The 20,659-nt window shown below is 49.9% G+C and overlaps 1 protein-coding gene across 5 annotated transcripts in view; it reads right to left on the bottom strand.

Annotated features, from left to right (window-relative positions):
* TACC1 (transforming acidic coiled-coil containing protein 1) overlaps positions 1 to 20,659 on the bottom strand; it is a 100,954-nt gene that overhangs the window by 65,998 nt on the left and 14,297 nt on the right. Inside the window, exons 1-2 of one of the 5 annotated variants that reach the window (XM_079954972.1) lie at positions 3,467 to 3,718; positions 820 to 935 (exon numbers count right to left, since the gene is read on the bottom strand). In XM_079954972.1, coding sequence (XP_079811098.1) covers positions 820 to 935; positions 3,467 to 3,660 — 310 coding nt within the window. In that variant the 5' untranslated portion in view covers positions 3,661 to 3,718. Of the gene's footprint in view, positions 1 to 819; positions 936 to 2,544; positions 2,766 to 3,466; positions 3,719 to 20,659 lie in introns of those variants that run through there. The other 4 variants (XM_079954974.1, XM_079954973.1, XM_079954976.1 and 1 more) reach the window with 4 other exon arrangements.

Raw genomic sequence — 20,659 nt, 5'->3', positions numbered from 1 at the left:
ATAGACTATGGGGGAGGGTGAAGCAAAGAGCTGCCTTTCCAAGAGCTGCACCTTGAACATGCTAGGAGCCTTTGCACTATTCCAGGCCAAGGCTCTGGAACTGCATGCTGCTGAGGAACTCCTGGAGGGGAAGAGTTTTAGTTGGTTACAGCAAAAAGAAAATAGAAAAAAAAATCAATGAAAGGTGCCTCCAAGAATGCTTACTATTTTCAGGTGGGATTCACGTAACAGCAAATTCAGGTTGTGAAACAGAAGCTGATTAAGAGATCTTGTGCAACAAACCCACTTCCCCAACAGATCAGAAAAGTGACAGAAGAACACATTAGGAAGTGCAAGATAGCACTTGCTTGGACACAAACCTTCCCGCAAGCAAATCAGAATGAAGGCGCAATAAGCAGGTCATCTTGAAGCATCCGAAGATGTTCATTCTAGCAGAAGCCTGCTCAGTGGCGGAGCATCTCACCTCTAGAAGCTATCATAGCAGGTTGCCTTAAGAGACTTCAGGGAGACCCCTGAGAAATGACACCCTTCCCTCAGACAGCACACAACCCAGAGGGACTGAGGGGTGGCCATCACCTATTTATAGAAACTGACAGACACAAACCAAGATGCTGATGCACAATTGTTGTCTGCTAGACATGGCTGCAGCCAAGCATCCAGTTTCCCAAAGCAGCCAAACAGAGATGATCTGCAACCTTGGTCTTCACAGAGGAGTCTGAAAGACCATCAAGTCTGCCTGCACAAGAGGCACCTGTGCATCAAACGGCATCTTCTAACTCCATTGGAAAGGTGCGAGAAGGAACCTCCATGCCTCTTTACCTTGGGGCTCAGTCTCAGGCTCCAACAGGTGCAGGGATGGTTCCTCCAGCTCCTTTGCCAGCGAGCGGACTGGGGTCTCTGCCTCGGGAGTCCCAAAATGGCCTTCTGAATCTGAACTGCAGACAAGGAGAGGGAAGAGAAGGACAAATTAGCCACTCCTCCCAGCCCAGCTCTGAACATCTTCTCAAGTAGGGTTTCAACAAACCTTCCTGGCCATTGCCAGGCACTCAGAATTTCTCTTACTGAGACTTCTGATGAATCAGACAAAATACCGTCTGTGTCATGGCCAAACGATGCACAATGTCATTATGAGTTTTGCAGTTAACAGACACATGTTCTTAAAAGGCAAACAGCCCGAAGGGTTTGCACAGGGAGAAAACTCACCAATGGTGCCCATGGGGGATCCACTCACTCACATAGTGGTATTGGGGGACTTCAATATCCAAGCCAAGGTGGCCAAAATGAGCTGGCTCAGGACTTCATGGCGTCCCTGACAGCCATGGGGCTGTCTCAGCACATGCATGCTCCAACACACATAGCAGAGCATCCCCACTATGGCAGGAGTTGGGAAGCTTTTTCAGTCCAAAGGCCACATTTCCTTCTGAGTAACCTTGTGAGGGCCACATGCCAGTGGCCAGCAGGGCCAGAGGCAAAAGTGGGAGGAGCAATGAATGCAAACTTTGTACAGGCAAAAAGAGTCCCTGGTCAAGCCAGTGAGGGGTGCTTCCTGAGGAGAGGCCAAGGACCAGGTGGAGAAGACTGGAGGGTCAAATTTAGCCCCTGGGATCAAGGTTCCCCAACCCTTCCCCATGGTTTGCTGCCTATGTCTAGTACTTGAAGCACAACTGCCTCTGCATATGGAGGTTCAGGGAGGAATTCAATATTGCAGAGTGTTGATCAGGGCAAATATTTCTGCTGGCCTCTCTTCCACCCGTGCACGCTTCTGGGGTTCTCTGGCCTCCCCAGAGCCAATTTTAGGGAGCACAGGGGATGCATGTGGGGTGAAGACCCCTTGAGCAAGCAGAAGTCCTTGCTCAGGCTTCTGCTGATGGGACCCTTTCTCCATAACACAGAGCTAATAGCTGTTGAAGCAGACCACAGATGGGGAACCTGCAGCCCTCCAGATGTTCTTGGACTCCACCTCCCATCAGCTCCAGTCAGTATAGCCAAATACGTTGGGAGTTGCGGCCCAACAACATCTGGAGGACCCCAAGTTCTCCATCCCTGCCCTGGTTGCTCATCTAGTTTCACTGGGCAGCAATTCTGAGCAGGAGGGTTCAGGGCAACCCTCCAAATCAGAGAGCCGGCAAGTCCCACTGCTGCCTCAGAGGGCCAGATTCAGCCCTAGGGCTGCCACTTGCTAACCCATAACAGAAAACAGGATAGGAAACTGTAGTTCTGCAACTGCTTGGGGGTCACTCTGCAGGAAGTTGCAAACTAGGCATGACTGGTCAGTGGCCCCAAGCAAATTGGGAGAGGGCTGCATTTCACAGTATTAATTCATCATACATTAAGAAGTAAAGCAAAACCCAAGACCCAGTTTTTGTGCCAGGGCTCAGGCATGGAAATTGTGAAACCGTGATAAAGAATTTGGCCTTAAAAGCATGTGTCAAGTGCCTCCGCTCTCCAGAGCAAGCACTAACAACCCCAACAGAAATCTGATATAGAGAGGGAGGGAGGTGGTTCACACCCTGCCTATGGAATGTCACTCAGGCAGACTCCCACCTTGCCTCATTGCCGGATGAATTGAGGCAGCTGCTTCACCTGCTTATAGGTAGGACTTTGGCTGCGCCTCGCTTTGTAAGGCTGTCCTCCCACAACCAGTTTTCTACAGCAGCATACAGCCCAGGGAGTGCCTCTGAGCATGTGTTAGAAGCATCTGGTATTAGAAGTAAGAACATTTACCTCCAAGAGATGAAGTGAGGTCCAGGGAGAGTTAAGCCCTGCAGTTACTTCCTGGAAATTAATGCTGCCAAAAAAGTTTGACCTAGAAACCCTGACCTCTCTGAAATCTCCCTGAGAAGCAGCACCAAATGGAGAGAGCATTCCTCTTATCACAGAGTAGCCACAGAACGCAGGCCTGAGAACCGGCTGCAAGAGGAGAAGGGGGCTCACCTATGGAGCCCCGAATACAACCGCTACGATCAGAAAAGACATTTTGCCTTTACTCAGAGACACATCTCCACGGGGTATTTCTCTTCCAGGCACAGTAAAGATAGTCAAAAAGTGGTGGAAGGACTAAGACCCAGCTTCTTTGAACACTTCATTCAAGAAACAAAATAGGCATCTAGCACGGTTTTAGCTGCGCATACGCTGTGGGTGGATGTGGCAATCAGGTCTAAAACAGAGGTTTGCACCTCACGGATGCCCGATCTGGGCTAATTCACACACGCACCCAGCATGGCAGAGGATGCCCTGCACATGAAGATGGGTCTTCCCACCGAGGCCGTTCCGACGTGCATTTGCCGATCCCCGCGGCCAGTCTGGCCCCCGGCGCCACGGGGAAGCCCGGCCTGGGCAGAGCGGCGCCGGGGACCCACGAGGCGCCCCTCCAGCGCGCCGCCCGCCCGCCCGCCCGCGCCCCCAGCTGCGCCCGGCGCGTCTCGTGTGAAACGGCCCCGTCGAACCCCAAGGGCGCCCGCCTTGCCTGAGACTCAGCGACTTAGTGTCCGCCTGCGCGTCCTCGTCGTCGTCCTCGGGCTGCCCCTGCCCGTCCGCCCCGGCGAGGCCGTCCTGCTCGGGCCCCGCCGTGCCGCCGCCGCCGCCGCCGCGCACGGCCGACCACGTCCACTTGGCCCACTGGACGGGCGACAGCAGCTGCCACGACGAGCTGAACGCCATGGGGACGAGGCTGCCTTCAAAATGGAGGGGCGGCCCAGAGGCGCCGGCAGGAAGGCGCGGATCCGGCGCCGACGGGCTCCGGCGTGAGCGCGGCTTTCCGCTTCTGCGCGCCGCCTCCGCCCGGCTCGCCGCCTCCCTCCCTCCCTCGCTCGCTCGCCGGCGGGAAGGGGATCGGGCCCAAGGGCCGCGCCAGAGGAGCCTCCGCGGACCGGCCGCGCTCGCTCAGCCCATTGCCGCGCCCGCTCCGGGCGCCCCAGCGCGGACTCGCCGCCGCCGCCGCCGCCGCGCGGGAGGAGCGCGCCCAATTCGGAGCAGAAGCCGCCCGAGCGCCGCCCCGGCGAGCTCGCCCCGCCTGCACGCGCACGGCCGCTTCACACGTTACGCTCGGCCATCCAGCGGGCCCGGGGAGGAAGACGGGCAGGTGCCCCGAACACGCCACGTCTGGCGGGGCTGCGGAGGCGCATTCACGAGGAAGCAGCACGGGCTGCGGGCTGGTCGCCGGGAGAGGAAAGGAGTCGCCATCAGCCGCACCGGCGCCACGGGAGAGGAGAAGCAGGGCTGGCGACAAGGGTGAGCCTTGGCAGACGACCGCAGCTCCCGGAGCACGGACGAGTATCTTTGGCACCGCCAAATTGATCTGCTCGATTTTGTGCCCCCTTAGTTCGGCACCGTGTGCGGGGGAACTTCCCACACCACCCTAAATCCAGGGCTGCCTGGAGACAGTCAGTCAGGCCCGGCATCCGCACCACTGGCAGGAAGCAGAGCGAAGAAACGCCCGGCTGCGTCTGCAGCAGCACAACTGCAGCAAAGCATGTCTCTCCTGCATGCGTCTCTGCAGCCACAGCAGGCGCTGCAACCTCCCAACAGCTTGACTTGACCTCCCTTGTCTCCAATGGAGACAGACAGATGCCAACCAACCAGCCTTGCAGGATCAGACCAAAGGCCTTTCCAGACCAGAACTCTGTCCAGCCAGATGCCCCTGGGAACAGTGCCAGATTACCAAATAGGCAGAGTAGGCACCAGCCTCTGGACCCCATGTGACAACCGCTGAAAATAATATTGATTTGATCTTGGGGGGAAATTACATTCAAGCTTTCTTAGTTCAATGTTATCCCACTGGGCGGGGGGCAAGATTCCAACTGTCATGGGGTCTCCACAGGGTTTAATCCAGCACTGCCTGGGAACTCTGCAAGCAGGACCCGAGCACAACTTGGTTGCCATTCCCAGTAACTTGGTCCACAGAGGTGTTCTGAGTCCTGCAGTCCAGGTAGTGGATAATGTCCTGGCTCTGGCAACTGATTTGATACAAAAGCGATGTGACATCTGAAGCCACAACCTCACCTTCTCAGGGCTAAGCAACTACAAAAGAAAGTGTCAGCAGAAATGCTTCCATTGCTCTGGCACACTGCTTGACTTTAGCGAAATGCATAACTGGAACAGCTCTTTTGGAGGGGCAAAACAGCACCACGGATTGCTCCACTGAGCACAACACCTGCGCACAAAACCAGGCTCTCAAAACATGTCACAAAACAATCTCATTCCTCAGCCCCCATATGCAACCTGCTAACAGTCTGATTGTAGGATAATCTTACAAAGGAAAACTACCATGTTGGGAAGAGGGTGGATAAGGAAGAGGAGGAAAGCAAACTTCTTCTCTCATAATTCTAGAGCCTGGGGTCATCCAGTGAAGAAGAGATATTGGGAGATTCTGGGTGGACAAAAGGAAGTGCTTCTTCACACAGCATCTAGTGAAACAAGGAGTGAGGAACCTCTAGCCCGCATGCTGGATGTGGCTTAGCATGTGCTCCAGTTTGACCCACAAGGCTGTTTCCCCAGAGCCATACCTGTGTGACATCAGATGTAGGGAACTCAATTGCACAGCTAATCCCTGCAGAAAGCAGGCTTGAAGTCACTGCACCCACCTGTCACATTTGGCCTGCACTTGGTAGAGGAGAGATGGACAGGTCTGGTTCCCCATCCAAACTAAAGTATGGAATTTGTTGCCATAAAATATGGGATTACGCACCAACCAAGATGTATTTAGAAGGGGATTAGATAAATTTGTGGAAGATATGGCTATCAACAGCTGCCAGCCATGAGGACTACATATTATCTGCAATATCAGCAACCTTAGGCCCCTGAATATGGGTTGTTGATGGATCAGCAGCAGGGAAGGCTATTGCCCTTGGGCCCAGGCCTGTAAGCTCCCCAGAGGTAACTGGCTGGATGCAGCAGGATTCTCACATTCTTAGCCAGTTCTGCCTGATCTAGATAAGACAGCCTTCACTTGTATTTTCCTTCATCATACGCCTGAGTTATTTACATTCTTGACTTTTTACCTCTCCCCCACACTCAGGGCAATGCCCTTCCTTATTTGACTTCTGTGTGTGTGCACGTGTGTGTGTGCACGCGCGCGCACACACACAGGCATGTTTTCTTGCTTTGCAACTGTTTGTCACTGATGGTGAAATTACGCAGTCAGTATTGCCATTTCTTTTTGAATTATGGTGCTGGAGGAGACTCTTGAGAGTCCCATAGACTGCAAGAAGATCAAACCTATCCATTCTGAAGGAAATCAGCCCTGAGTGCTCACTGGAAGGACAGATCCTGAAGCTGAGGCTCCAAGACTTTGGCCACCTCATGAGAAGAGAAGACTCCCTGGAAAAGACCCTGATGTTGGGAAAGATGGAGGGCACAAGGAGAAGGGGACAACAGAGGATGAGATGGTTGGACAGTGTTCTCGAAGCTACCAGCATGAGTTTGACCAAACTGTGGGAGGCAGGAGTGCCTGGCGTGCTCTGGTCCATGGGGTCACGAAGAGTCAGACACGACTAAACGATTAAACAACAACAACAATAACAACAATAACAACAACAACATTGCATTTCTGATATCTACTAGATGTATTGCATGGGTTTTCATATGCATTTAAAACATAGCAACACACACACACACACACACACCTTTAAGACATAAAATCCAAGCCAGTACATATATATTGAAAAATCACAAAACCAGAGCTAAAATTCTTCATAGGAGCTAAAAACAGCAACTAAGACCCAACAAGTAAAAAACAGAAGAGCTGAAACCTCCAACCATAAAACAGGAAGAACTGAAAAAATTACCCTGTCCTGATTCTGGGGAGAGAACAACATGGGCGCTGAGGGATCTTTCTCAGGGAAAGCATTCAGAGCACATGGGGTGGTGCTGGTAAAAAAAACGGCGAAGGCACTGACTCTCACAACTCAACTCTAGACTTCCTATGGCAGGGGCACTCTGACGACAGCCTCTGGGAGAAGGGACCCAGCTGTAAGGGGTGTGTGACAAACCTTTTCCAGTCAAAGGGGCACCTTCCCTTCTTGGGAACCCTCTGGGGAACACAGGCCACTGGAGGGCAGAGCCAGAGGCAGAAGTGGATGAGCAATGAATACACATTTTGGATACATAAAGGTTTGGACCTATAAAGCCTTTAATGGCTCAGGATCACGATACATCAAGGACCGCCTCTCTCCATATGAACTGATCCAGACTCTGCAATCATAATGTGAGGCATTTCTTTGAGTGCCTTCTTCACGAGAGGTCCGGAAGGTGGCAACAGGAGAATGGGCCTATTCTGTGGTGGCTCCATGTTTGTGGGATGCCCTCCTCAGGGAGGTTTGCCTGGTGCCTTCATGATACACCTTTAGGCACCAGGCAAAAATGTTTCTCTATAACTAGGCCTTTGGCTGATTAACATTCTATGGCCTTTTGAATGTGTTTGTTGGAGAGGGGCTTCCTGGTTTGTTTTGTTCTAATAATAATACATTTTGCTTTTGTACAATAGGATCATTTCTACACACTCACACACACCTCTCTCCTCCACGAGGTAGGCAGGAGTTCTTAATGGAATTCAAGGACATATTTGAGCCAGGAGAAAACCCTGATGGAGGAGGGTATGAAGAATGGCTACTGAAGGATGTGACCTGAAGAGAAAGGGAGCGTTTTTCAAACAGGTTGTTTCAAACAGTGTTACTACAGATGTCTGCAATGAGATATATATAACATTGTTATAGAATTTTTTGGGGGTGGGACCCCCCTAAACCCTAAAAAATAATAAATGGCAGGATTTTTATTAATTGGGATATGGATGAAAGTACAAGCTGCAGAGCTGCGTTCTGGGAAGAAGAAGGAGGAAGGAAGATTGGGATCCATCTTGGGCAGGTTGGCTGCAGGCTGGCTGGGAGAGATGCCTTGGACTCCAGGGTTGCACTGCCATGGGGGGACAAGCTCCTCTTGAAATGACCAAGCTGTAAGATCTGGACTCTCTCCATGCAGACGTGTAAAAAGGTGAATAAGCCATAGTTCTTAAATCTACAACAGTCTCTGCCATGTGTCAATTTTCCAAAGGAACACAGACATGGTGAGCACCTGGAGCACCATGGACTCTTGCTGCAGCTCAGCAGGGAGTGGGGGAGGCACCCGACTTTTGTAGCAAGACCTGTATTGGCGAGGAAACTCCTTATTCAAGGAGGGTTAAAGCTGCAGATCCCCTGTGCCTGCTTGCTTGTCAGGACATGTTCACGCATTGAGAGGTCAAAAGATGGCCGGTAGAGAAGGCAAGACACCATGGCGGCCAACATGCCACCCAGACAAATGACACTTCCATAGAACAATGCCATCAGGATGACAAGTCTACTCCAAGGGAGTCCATTAAACTTCAGCAAAGGGAGGCTGCCTAGAAAGCAAGGGGAAGGATGGGTTCATGATAATATGCAGTGTGCATTTCCCTTACTACTGAGTAATCTTATCCCTTCCTTCATGAGGAAGCACAGGGAGTACAACTGTAAAATGACAGGCAGGTCCCTTCTCATCCTGCAGACTTCACTCAGCTGAACACTTCTCAAAGAGATCATAGAACTCCATAATTGTGTAGCAGGAAGGGATTCCCAAGAGTCATCTACAGCCCCCTGCAATGCAGGAAGCACAGCTCAAGCATCCCTGACAGATGGCCACCCAACTTTTCCTTGAAAAGCCCCCACCACAGCTGCCCTCCCTTTAGTTGCTACAGACTTTGGTAACCCGTCCAGCTGTGCTAGTTGCCTTTGGTGCTAATGCAATCTCTAATGCAATCTCCAGAGTACAGGCACAGCCCAAGATTCTTGGCATTACTGGAGTCCCCTTTCCCTTTGGGCATGAAGTCCATTTGAACTGCCCCCTGGAGAAAAACCTCTCTCTCCAGCGAGCCTGGAGACCAGCCCCCCAATGGCAAGTCTGGGATGTGGGCTTATCCAGAGGCATTGTGGGGCAGCAGCAGCAGGAGGAGAGGACACAAAGCTTGCCCTGGAGGATGCGGCAATGACCTCTGGAGCTGCTCATGTCAATAAGGCATGCGGATGGATCGCCTATTAGAAATAGTTGCCAGGGTCGATTTTTCTGTCAGAACAAAAGGACGGGGGGGGGGGGGCGGGGGCGGGAAGCATCTGTTTTAAGCAATTCTTCACACAATGATTGTTGCAAGGGAAGACAGGGAGCAATTTCCCCCTCCTATAGCCACACAGTCAGATCATCCCATATTACAACTCTAAGGTTCATGAGGCAGAAGTTGGTGCCAATTTTCTTATAAAAGCCCCTTCCCTAGGAATAGCTTATGTGCAACTGGTTGCAACACTTGGCAATTTGGCTCACAGCACAGGAGCCCCACGTGACCCTGCAGATAATGCTGCAAAACAGAAGGAGAGGAGCAGATGCTGCAGAGCTCAACTTTCTCCTGACTGCCAAAAGTCAGGCCGCAGAACAGCAAATTCCTTTACTTGCTAGATGAGGACCAGGAGAAGCTGCAGCCAATCTGGAGGAGGGCATTAGCAACATCCTTCAGTTGTCTGGTCAGGACATCATGTGCTGCCAAGAAGAGAGACTCCTGCCAGGTGAGCAAGAAGAGAGGGCAGGTGAGGGGGGCGGCCACAAAAGACTCACAGGCATGTTCTTCCTCCAAATCCCAGGTCAGGCTAGGATTACTCTATGGCGGTGGTGGCAGACCTATGGCACGCATGCCAGAGGGGGCACTCCAGAGCCCTCACCCCAGCACAGAGCCGGCAGAAGGCAAGGGCAGCGCGTCGAGTCCTCAGCTCAACTTGTGTCTGAGTAGAAGTGCCTCGGATAGGGTGTGGGGTGTGTGCAGAATGGAGCCACAGCCTCCAGGGTGCACATTTTCCCTTGGGGAGCCTCCGTTGTGGGTGGGGAGGGCATAGCGCTATGTACGCGCTCAGAAGCGCACTGCTGCGTTGGTGGGCCGCCGAGGTTTCCAAGCAGCCGCTTTCCTCCTGCTGCTGCTGCGAGGCTGAGGCTTTACACACCCTGCGGTGTGGGAGCGGAGTCGGAAGTGGAGTGGAGGCTTCGTGCTGCATCTGAGAGCCCCTGCACCACCAGAAGGCAGCTAGGCACTCCCCAGCTCAGCTGCCCGATCCCACTCCAACTTGCACGCAAGCAGGAGCAGGGCGGGGATCTCTCGGCTAGGAAGCACGAAGCCTCCACTTCTGAGAGATTCCAGCCATGCTCCTGCTTGCTCGCAAGTAGGAGCGGGATGGGGCAGTTCAGCTGGGGAGTGCCTAGCTGCCTTCAGGTGGTGCAGGGCCTCTCAGATGCAGCTTCTGGGCTGCCTCCACCTTCCCCAACCTCAGCAACTATTCAGCCTGGCTGCCTTCACAGGGCTGCAGGGGATCTCATGCGGAGGTGGGGACTCTTTTAAACTTCTCCCTTGAGGGGAGTGCAGCCTCGAACCCCTCAATGGAAAGTGTGATGGAGCCTGCACCTCCCCAGCTGAGCAGCCCCGATCCAGCTCCTGTTCCTGTGCAAGCAGCAACACTGCCTAGCGGAGCAGCCCAATCCAGGAGCCGGAGCAGGAGCAGGCTGGGGGTGGTGGCGGCGGTGGCATCCCTTGCCTGCTCGCCCCAGCCCAGCCTTCCCTCACTCAGCGCCTCCGGAGCTGGAGGATGGGGTGGTTGCTGTTGTGGCAGTGGAGGGACCCAGCACTGGAGGGTAGCAGGTGCCTGCTCACTTGCTGCTCAGCCCGCCTTCCCTCTGAAAATGGAAGTGTGGCACTCAAAACGGAAGTTATACTCAGAACAGAGCATGGGCTCTGGAAAAAGTTTGAAAACCGGAACACTCATTTCCATGTTTGAAGTGTTTGGGTTCCAAGTAGTTTGAGAACTAAGCAGTTCAAAAACCGAGGCACCACTGTGTTGCTGCGCCAACCTCCCCTGCTAAACTAAAATCTCAGTATTCAGGTTAAATTGCCGTGTTGGCACTTTGCGATAAATAAGTGGGTTTTGGGTTGCAGTTTGGGCACTGGGTCTCTAAAAGGTTTGCCATCACTGCTCTATGGTAAAGGGAACACAGCCCCAGAGGATCCGGAGGGCTGCTGTGTGCTCAGAAGTGGAGCATCTGCTCTGCAGGCAGAAAGTCCCAGGTTCAATTTCAAAAGGCTTCTCCATGTATGCCTTTGTTTATCTGGAGCACTTGCACCCCACTTTTCAGCCAAAGAGTCTCCCAGAGGGGCTTACTTACAAGCAGAACAAGACAGTCCTCACCCTCAGGCTTACAGTCTTAAAAAAGCACAATACACAAGGGAAAAGGAACAAGGAGAGAAGAAGAAATACCCAGGCACCAATTTCTAAACCATTGTTCCTGCAATGACCAGCAATTCAGAAGGTGAAGAAAGGCCCCGTGGTGCTCAAAAAGACCCCAGGGTAGAAAAGATGTTTATGAAGTACAGGGTGAAAAAATTAAATAGGAATGACAAGCCTCAGAAATAAAGGGCATGGAAATTCACAGAATTCATTTCCCTTGCCAATTCAGGAGAGAAAGTCCATTTGTTTCTCATATTTATGTATAAATACTTAATCTACACTTCCAAAAACACATAAGCAAAAATACAGCTAACATTGAAATTTTGCACTTCTCCAAATTTGGCAACACAGTTCTCCAGAATCATATATATTAGGGGAAAGTCTTATAAAAATGAAGATAACATACAACAATGCATGATATGAAGAAAAATCACATGCAAAATTGTATATCTGAGAAGAAATTCCCACTAAAGAACTTCTGAATTTTCGGGACTTTTTATAAAAAAAACCAAACCCTTGCAGGTGTGGAAATGGGCAGAAGAGAATTTAATATTAGAAAAAAGAAGAAATTGGGAGAAACTGAAACCAAAAGATCTGTCCATGTCTATTCTTGATAACACTGTGTGTTTACTAGATTTAGGTGCTGGAACACGATCCCATAACAGTGGCTGAAATCTTCCCTGAGAGCTGCTCCTTCCCAGCAGAGCATCTCTTCTTGAATGCAGGACAGTCATACTGTGGGAGCATATGAAACATGATGGCACAGCCAATGCCAGGCTCACATGAAAGGGAATTGGCTCCATTTCAATCTGTGCCTTGCCAGGGCTGTTGTCCCTGCCCTTTGCCAAGAAAGGATGGATGTTCAAGCAGGGGGCACCAGAAGGCTTTCCTCTCACAGCCAGCACACAGTTGACCAGCTGCTGCTCAGACCCTCAGAGCCAAATGCAAACACTCAGAGGCAGAGGAAGCCTCTCTGGCACCCTAGGGGAGCATGCACGCTCGGCAGCCCAAACGGACGCTGTGCCCTCAGCCGCTCTACAGCTGGGGGGAGGCAGCAGGCCAAGTTGTCACCCTCCCGTGTGCCACCCCCCCACCTTTGTACGCCTCTGCAAACACTTCCACTCAAGGTTAAAATTAAGAAGTGATCTTAGATGTGCGCACAGGCCCCCCTTTCTCATTGCAGGCTCCCCTCTTTTAATTGCATATGCACATATGTGAGAGTGAATTGACTGCCAGATGGAGCTCCTAGAACGAAACACAGCAGGCCTCAGCAACAAGAGGCATCTTCTCTCCCAACCTTTTGATGCCTCCTGTAAGCTCTTCTATGCTTAGGCAAATCTACTGAAATTGCACTTTCCAAAACAATAGGTGGCCACAAACTCAGCCATTCTCCAAATTCTACAGTGCGCTTCTCCAGCCAAGTAATGTGTAAAAAAATTTAGACACCAAACTATGAAAATTTAAAAACAAAAATGGATCAATTAGACAAAATTGCATAATGGGAGAAATTTGCCCTGAAATGCAGGTAAATTTTCACGAGCACTTAAAAAAATTACAAACTGATGTGGAAATGTGGAGAACTGAATCTGAGGCTGGAAAAAGAAGAAACTGAAACTGTTAGATTCCCCCATCGCTAACAATGGCCAGGACACTGGGCCTCACAAGCACCGTGGATGAGGGGTGGAGCTGGGTCAGGATAAATGTTCAATGAGCAAAGCATCTGGAGGAGTCCAGAATCTCAGTTGGGATTGAGTTTGGAGTTGTTAAATGCTACCCTCGCTCTGTTGGGAGCTCTAGCAGCAAAACTCACTAGAGGGAGCTTTGAGATGGCTTTTCCAACAGAAAGCACCAGAAAAAGAAGGCTCCCTTCTCCAGAGTCAGAATAGCAAACAGCAGGCCTGTGGTTTCGTTTCTGGAAGAATCTGAGCCATTGAGATTCTCTAGACTCTCTGCAGCCTTGGCTTACTCCCACACCACTTGGCATCAGGGCTGTACACGCACATCCCTCAGCACATAATTTTCCTGTAACCATAGTTACATAACATTTTTTGCAGTTGCTAAGAAACGTGGAGTGGGAAGAGGCCCTGATGTGGCTGTGAGAAAGCCTGCAAATAAATACAGGAGGAGATAAGCTGTTCTTACAGCAACTGTCCAAGGATTCAGGAAGACAATGCACACTTCATTGGAAATAAGTCTTGCCAAACTCAGTTGGACTTACTTCTGAGTAAACAAGCACAGGAACAGGCTGTGCATCCCCATACACTGACAAAATGTTGTGATAGAAAATGGGTTCAGAGTGGTAGAAGAAACTCCATGTGCTGATTTATTTGGGTGCCTAAAATATTGATGCTGCCAGTTGGGGATGGGAACATCAGAAGCTGCCTTCTAGCAGGTCAAAACATTTATCCATTTAGCCCAGTATTGTCTACTGGAACTGGCAGCACCTCTCCAGGTCTCAGGCAAAGGTTCTTCCCCACCTCCCGCCCCCGACCAGCATCTGCTACCCAATCCTTTATTTAACTAGACCTGGACCTTCTGCACTCAAGCAGGGGCTCTATCCTTTTCTAGACTTGCATATGACTAGCACAGAATTGCATCCAACAAACAATATTTCAGCCAGATCTTAAGACTCTCAGCTTCTCAGTTTAGAAACATCACACATTTCTAGCACTTCAAAGCTCCTCTAGAAAGTACCAAAAGGTGGAGGTCATTCTTGCCAAATCTGAGAAAGTGAAGTATGGTTTTAATAAATTCAACAGGAGAGCAGGAAAAGCCAACATGGTGCCCCCAGATGTTGTTGGACTACAACTCCCATCAGTGGCGTGTGGTGAATTTTTTTGGAGGGGAATAGTTAGGGCCAGAGATGCCAGCTTGCAAGGACGATGGGGCGGTTTGTGTGTGACATTGCACATACTGTATGAGCATTCCGACTCCCTCCCTAAGCTGGGCAGAAACTTCCTGGGCTTTGGGAAGGAGGTAGCAGAGGAACATTTAGGGGACTACCCTAGTCCGCCTAGTCAATAATCATAATCATAATAATATATCCTGCCCATCTGGCTGGGTTTCCCCAGCCACTCTGGGTGGCTCCCAATCGAATATTAAAAACACAATACAGCATTAAACATTAAAAACTTCCCTAAACAGGGCTGCTTTCAGGTGTATTTTAAAAGTAGGATAGTTGCTTATCTTGCATCACTTGGAGATCAGGGTGGTGTGTCTCCCCCCATGTCTTCCATTCCTTTGCCACTAAAGCACTAGTACCCCCATCCTCAGGACTTCTCAAAGACCCCAAGGCTTAACCAGGAATGTCATGGTGGGACTACCTGGAACATGGTCAAATGAGCTACCTGGAACCGCCAAGCCTTCATGGGGCTCAGAAGGGGCTGGGTGTGTCCTCTCATCCCAGAGAGCTGCCTTGTACTGTCACGCTAACAGCTAAGCATGGTCTGCGCTGCCTGGCAGCAGCTCCCAGAGTTTCAGCATGCAGAGCATCAGTTCTGCCATGGAAATCCTGGATGCCCTTCCTCAGTCTCTGGGACTGGGAGCCAGTAAGAAGTCTCTGCCCCGGGCAAAGATGAGGAGCTTGGCCTTTGACTTTTGCCCGCCCAGCAGAGAATGTGTTTCTGCCTTCAGGATTTCAGCCTCCAGCTTCCCCCATTGCTGCCAGCTCCAGCAACTGTCTCCATGCAACCTGGGGTGACAGAGACACCCCCAGAGCTTTGAAGCAGGGATAGCCCAGGCTGAAATTTCCCTATCACTGCTTTGCAGATCTGAGGCACAATTAATAAAGCAATAAGAGAGATGCAAACTGGCATAATTTATTTTAGTTGAACGGTTTCTGATTTGTGGTATGTACGTTGTGCCCTGGAGATGAACTGCAACCGCTGGTGTGACTCAGCTGGCCACGCAGTATATGTTTCAAGTTGCATTTCAGCTAAGAAACAGAGGAGCAATACCAGTTGGAGTGACAGCCAGAGACAGAAACAATACATCCGCAAGGGGTTTGATGCTGCAGGTAGCTATTGGAGAAGGACCCAGGCTCCATCTCCAAAGGCATCTCCCGGCAGGGCTGGAATGCCTCCTGGAGAGCTGCTGCCAGTCAGTGCCAACAATCTAGAGCTCAGTGGACCAATGGCCTGGCTTGGCATGAGGCGCCTTCCTGTGTTCCACAGGATCACAGCCGAAAAGACAACACATTCAAGCCACCTCTCAGTTACACATCTCTGCAGTGTGAGGAACAGACTCTGTTCAAACAAAGTGGAACTTCCTTTTCTTTGCAAACACACTGACACTCACTCAGCACCGTTGCTGGGAGACAGCCAGTGCACATCTTAACAGGACCAAATGCAAGAAAGCTCTTCAGCAGGAATACAGAAAAGCAGAATACAGTGGACACACGAGTAGCGAATGTGATCCGTGTGGGAGGCATGTTTGCAACCTGCAGTGCTGCATCTGCGCATGCATGGGTCACGATTCGGCACTTCTCTGAATGCGCAAAGCACGATTTATCTCTTCTGCGCATCTGCGAGTGCTGAAACACGGAAGTAACCTGTTCCGGTACTTCTGGGTTTGGCACGGTGTGCAACCTGAAAACGCGCAACCTGAAGCATCTGTAACCAGATGTATGACTGTAGAAGACATGACTACCCATCACCCACAGAGGGAGGCAATATCCTTATCATCCTAACTGTCCCTCTGACTGTCAGTTGAAATTAAGAGCATATTAAATTAAAAGCAACATTAATAAGGTTTTGTTAGAACTGGATATGGAACAACTGATTGGTTCAAAACTGGGAAAGGAGTACGGCAAGGCTGTATATTGTCTCCCTGCTTATTTAACTTATATGCAGAATTCATCATGTGAAAGGCTGGGCTGGATGAATCCCAGGCCAGAATTAAGATTACCAGAAGAAATATCAACAACCTCAGATATGCAGATGACACAACTTTGATGGCAGAAAGTGAGGAGGAATTAAAAAACCTTTTAATGAGGGTGAAAGAGGAGAACGCAAAATATGGTCTGAAGCTCAACATCAAAAAAACAAAGATCATGGCCACTGGTCCCATCACCTCCTGGCAAATAGAAGGGGAAGAAATGGAGGCAGTGAGAGATTTTACTTTCTTGGGCTCCATGATCACTGCAGATGGTGACAGCAGTCATCAAATTAAAAGACGCCTGCTTCTTGGGAGAAAGGCGATGACAAACCTAGACAGCATCTTAAAAAGATGCTTCTTGGGAGAAAGGCGATGACAAACCTAGACAGCATCTTAAAAAGCAGAGACATCACCTTGCCAACAAAGGTCTGTATAGTTAAAGCTCTGGTTTTCCCAGTCATGATGTATGGAAGTGAGAGCTGGACCATAAAGAAGGCTGATCGCCGAAGAATTGATGCTTTTGAATTATGGTGCTAGAAGAAACTCTTGAGAGTCCCATGGACTGCAAGAAGTTGAAACCTATCCATTCTTAAGGAAATCAGCCCTGAGTGCTCACTGGAAGGACAGATCCTGAAGCTGAGGCTCCAGTACTTTAGCCACCTCATGAGAAGAGAAGACTCCCTGGAAAAGACCCTGATGGAAAAGATTGAGAGCACAAGGAGAAGGGGACAACAGAGGACGAGATGGTTGGACAGTGTTCTCAAGTCTGACCAAATTGCGGGAGGCAGTGGAAGACAGGAGGGCCTGGCGTGCTCTGGTCCATGGGGTCACGAAGAGTCGGACTGAACGACTAAACAACAACAACAACAACTAAATTGACAGTTAACACAGGATTTGACCTGAAAAGCTCACACTGTGCTTTCCTCAATCTTGTACGCTTGCTGTAAGCTTTCCCGCACATTATCAGTGGGCTTGGTGTTACTTCCGAAATAATTTAGGAGATTCATGTAGCTGTATTGGGCTGTTGTAGCAGACAACAGTGAAGTCTCATGACACTTCAGGAGATGCTGTTACTTTACAGTGGGATTTCATCACATGCCAGCAAATTCAGGTTGTGTTATTAAAGTTCATTTGGTGTTTTTGCACAACAGACCAGCTTCCCCCACCACTATTTTGTACATTTTGTGGTAAAGTGATGAGAAGATGTACCAATATTCCACTCATGTCTTCCCCCACCCAGCAAACAAATCAGAATGAATGCTCACGAAATAGTTAATACTACCTAACCTCCAGACAAAAGTTGTACAAAGTTCATCTCCTGTGGCAGGTCCTCTTGTGGATGGGAGTCCACCTCATCAGACTGGAGTCCACAGAACTTTATGTCAGGGATGGCAAACCAGCCTGGGGTCCTCCAGCTGTTGTCACTGGCCATGACAGGGGGAGGGGGGAGACAGGTAGAAACTGCAGTTCAGCTACATCTGGAGGGTCACACACAGGTCAGCTACCACTGGCTTATGCACAAGACACTTTGTTTTGGGAACATCAATGGTCTGACTCAGGATAGAGTCAGACCCTTGGTCCATGTAGCCCAGTTGCTCTTTGGTGTTGGAGGGTCTACTTGGAGATGCCAGAGATGGAACCTGGAACCTTCTGCAAGCAAAGCAGATGCTCTGCCCTTGGGCTTTGGCCCTTCCTCAAGCTTCAGGCAGTGGTGGCTAGCATGCAACTCTGCAGCTGTTGTTGGACTACAACTCCCATAATGCCCAGGGGTCAAATTGCCACCCCTGACAGTCATTTGGGCTTCTTCACACAATCCCTGAGAACATGCCCCAACTGTATCAGTTGGAAGGGACCACAAAGGTCATCAAGTCCAATCCCCTGCAATGCAGGAATATTTTGCTCAACACACAGCTCAGACTCATGACCCTGAGATTAAGAGTCTCATACTCTTATCAGCTGAGCTACTCCCAGCATCTTCATACTTCTGTCTCAGCGACAGAAACACTCACTTGATTATGTACACAGAATGGAAGATAGAAGAATCCCCAAGGACCTGGTCTATGGTGAGCTGCCTTTAGGCACCAGGGCCCTTTGGCAGACCAATTCTGTGCAACACAGACATCTGCAAATGTGACATGAAGGTCGGCAACATCAACTCCGCCATGTAGGAATCCCTTGCAGATGAGTGCAGTGCCTGGAGACAGTCAGGTCATGCATCCACAAACATGACCAGAAGAGGAATGACCGCTTGCAGGAGTGCGAGAAAAGAAACATCCTGGTGCATCTGCAGCAGCACAACCAGACTCCTTCATCTGCCCCAGCTGCAACAAAACATGTCTCTCCCCTATCAGTCTCTACAGCCACAGCAGGTGCTGTAACTCTCCAATGGTATGACTTTACCCTTGAAGGCACACTCTTCCATTATCTCCCAAGACAGATGGATGCCAATAATGTTTGGGTGGGGTGCAAATTTGGAACCTGTTTTTTTTTAAGGTGGGGGTGTCCTCAAGACAGCATCTGCTTCTTCTTCTCACAGAACTGTTTGCACCAAAAATTATAAATGGGTTCTCATAGATAGTTTGTAATTGCTGTACAACTTCCTATGATAACATCTAAATCCAGTTTAGAATGTTTTTAAAAACAAAACAAAGTACAACTGGAACTAATAACAGGAACCCAGGGCTCAAGTTGTAAGACAGCATATTCCAGAATGGTCTCTGTGTGACATCCCACATTTGCTGCCTGTGTAAATGTGAAATCATTGGGTGGTGGGCAAGGGGGACTTTTGCAAGTGTGGCTTCCAAGTTTGCAAAGCACTTTTCTCTCCCTGCTTTGGCATGGAAGAGGACCATCCTCTCCATACCTGGGCAGGGACACCTTTGCCATGCAGAGATAGCAAGTGTGAAGATTATCAGCAAGTATTGAGCGGTCATAAGCCTCAGTTAGTAACTCCCCCTTTGTATCCCTTTTGTTTTTAATTTGTATCTTATCTTTTAGAGAAACAGAAAATAAAAAAGATGTTCCTACTTAACATGGATCACAGCCAAGCAGAAGGAGGGGAGCACTTGATCTTCCTGGATTCCTCCTTAGGTGAGCAAAGGATGAAGAGGGCTTTGCTAATGTGAATCCTGATGGTTCTCCTTTATTCTTTACAGGGTTTCAAGGTAAAGAGGTAACTGAAAAGCTCCGTAGTCTACAGAGGGCAGGGGGCATTTGCACGTGTATGATCAATAAACACTTTCCATATTTTCTCAATCCTAGATCTTTTGTCCTCTGGTTGTGTTAATTTCTCTCAACCAGTACAGTAGGGACATATTATATAAGCACAATTTCAGTGGCAGGATTTGAGTGCGGGGGCAGAAGCTGTGCAGCTGCATGAACTTCATCAAAGGCCTCAAGGGCTACAGAGAGAGAACAAGGATTTGGACCTCTATGATGTATTAATTCTTTATTGACAAATGTCCTGGTTGGGCAGGTGTGGTGGGCTGATTTGGGGGCGGGTGTGTGGAAGCAGCAAGCACTGAGACAGTACTAGGTCTCAGTAGAAGAGTCCCATGCCTTTTATCAGCTCAATATTGTTTACACCGACTGGCAGCAGCTCTCCAGGGCTCTGGACAGCCCTTCCCAGAGATGCCAGAGAGTGAACCTGCCTGAGACAAGGTGTATGCATGGCACGTGCTCCATCGCTGGCAGAGAGATGAAGCAATAGGATACCTTCCACCTGTGTAATATTTGTGTGCCAGGGAGCTGTCAAAAGTCATGGAGCAAGAGCCTGGCAGGAAATGAGGCAGCAACAGGAGGTGTCCCCTTGCCTTTTAGTCACACCTGGCAGAACTGGTGTGCCCTTTCGCTGTACCTTTTCCATCCATGTTAGGCCACAGTCACAACATACAGTACATTTAAAGAACGAGGGTACCATGTTCTGGCTTCCCAGAGTGGCTTCACATTTGATCCTTCTTCCCAGGGGACTCTGGAATTGTAGCTCTGGGGTGGGAATGGGGTCCCCTAACAACTCTCAGCACCCTTAACCAAGTAGCACCCCAGAATTATTTGGGGGAACATTGGCTACGCACTCACAGGCTGCAAGCTTTCTAGGGCCTTGGGGAGAAGATTTTCCCTGCCCTACCTGACCATCCCAGAGACTGAACCTCAGAGCCCCTAAGGCAAAACAAGTGCTCTCCCGCTGGGCTGCCACCCACCTCACAGCTGCCCACAGGTACAACACAGCACAGAGAGAATCCTCCTCCAGTCTTACACATCCAATCCTTTTCACCCTCCAACACTTCTAATCCTTTCATTTATAAAGGCATCCAAGTGAGTAACCATCAGGCTAGCTTATTGTGACAAATTCCAGAGGGGAGAGCATTATGTTTCAACAAAAGCAGCAGCAGCAACAAAAAAATTGTGGCACCTTGAAGACTAGCAGATTTATTGTGGCATAAGATGTCAAAATAAATCTGCTAGACTAGTCACAAATTTCAGAGGCCAGGATGTTAAATCCACTTCCTGGGAAGTAAGCC

Source organism: Podarcis cretensis, assembly GCF_951804945.1.
Source record: "Podarcis cretensis genome assembly, chromosome: 15".
In the NCBI taxonomy this organism is placed as follows: Eukaryota; Metazoa; Chordata; class Lepidosauria; order Squamata; family Lacertidae; genus Podarcis; species Podarcis cretensis.
This window is presented reverse-complemented; position numbering and strand designations above follow the sequence as displayed.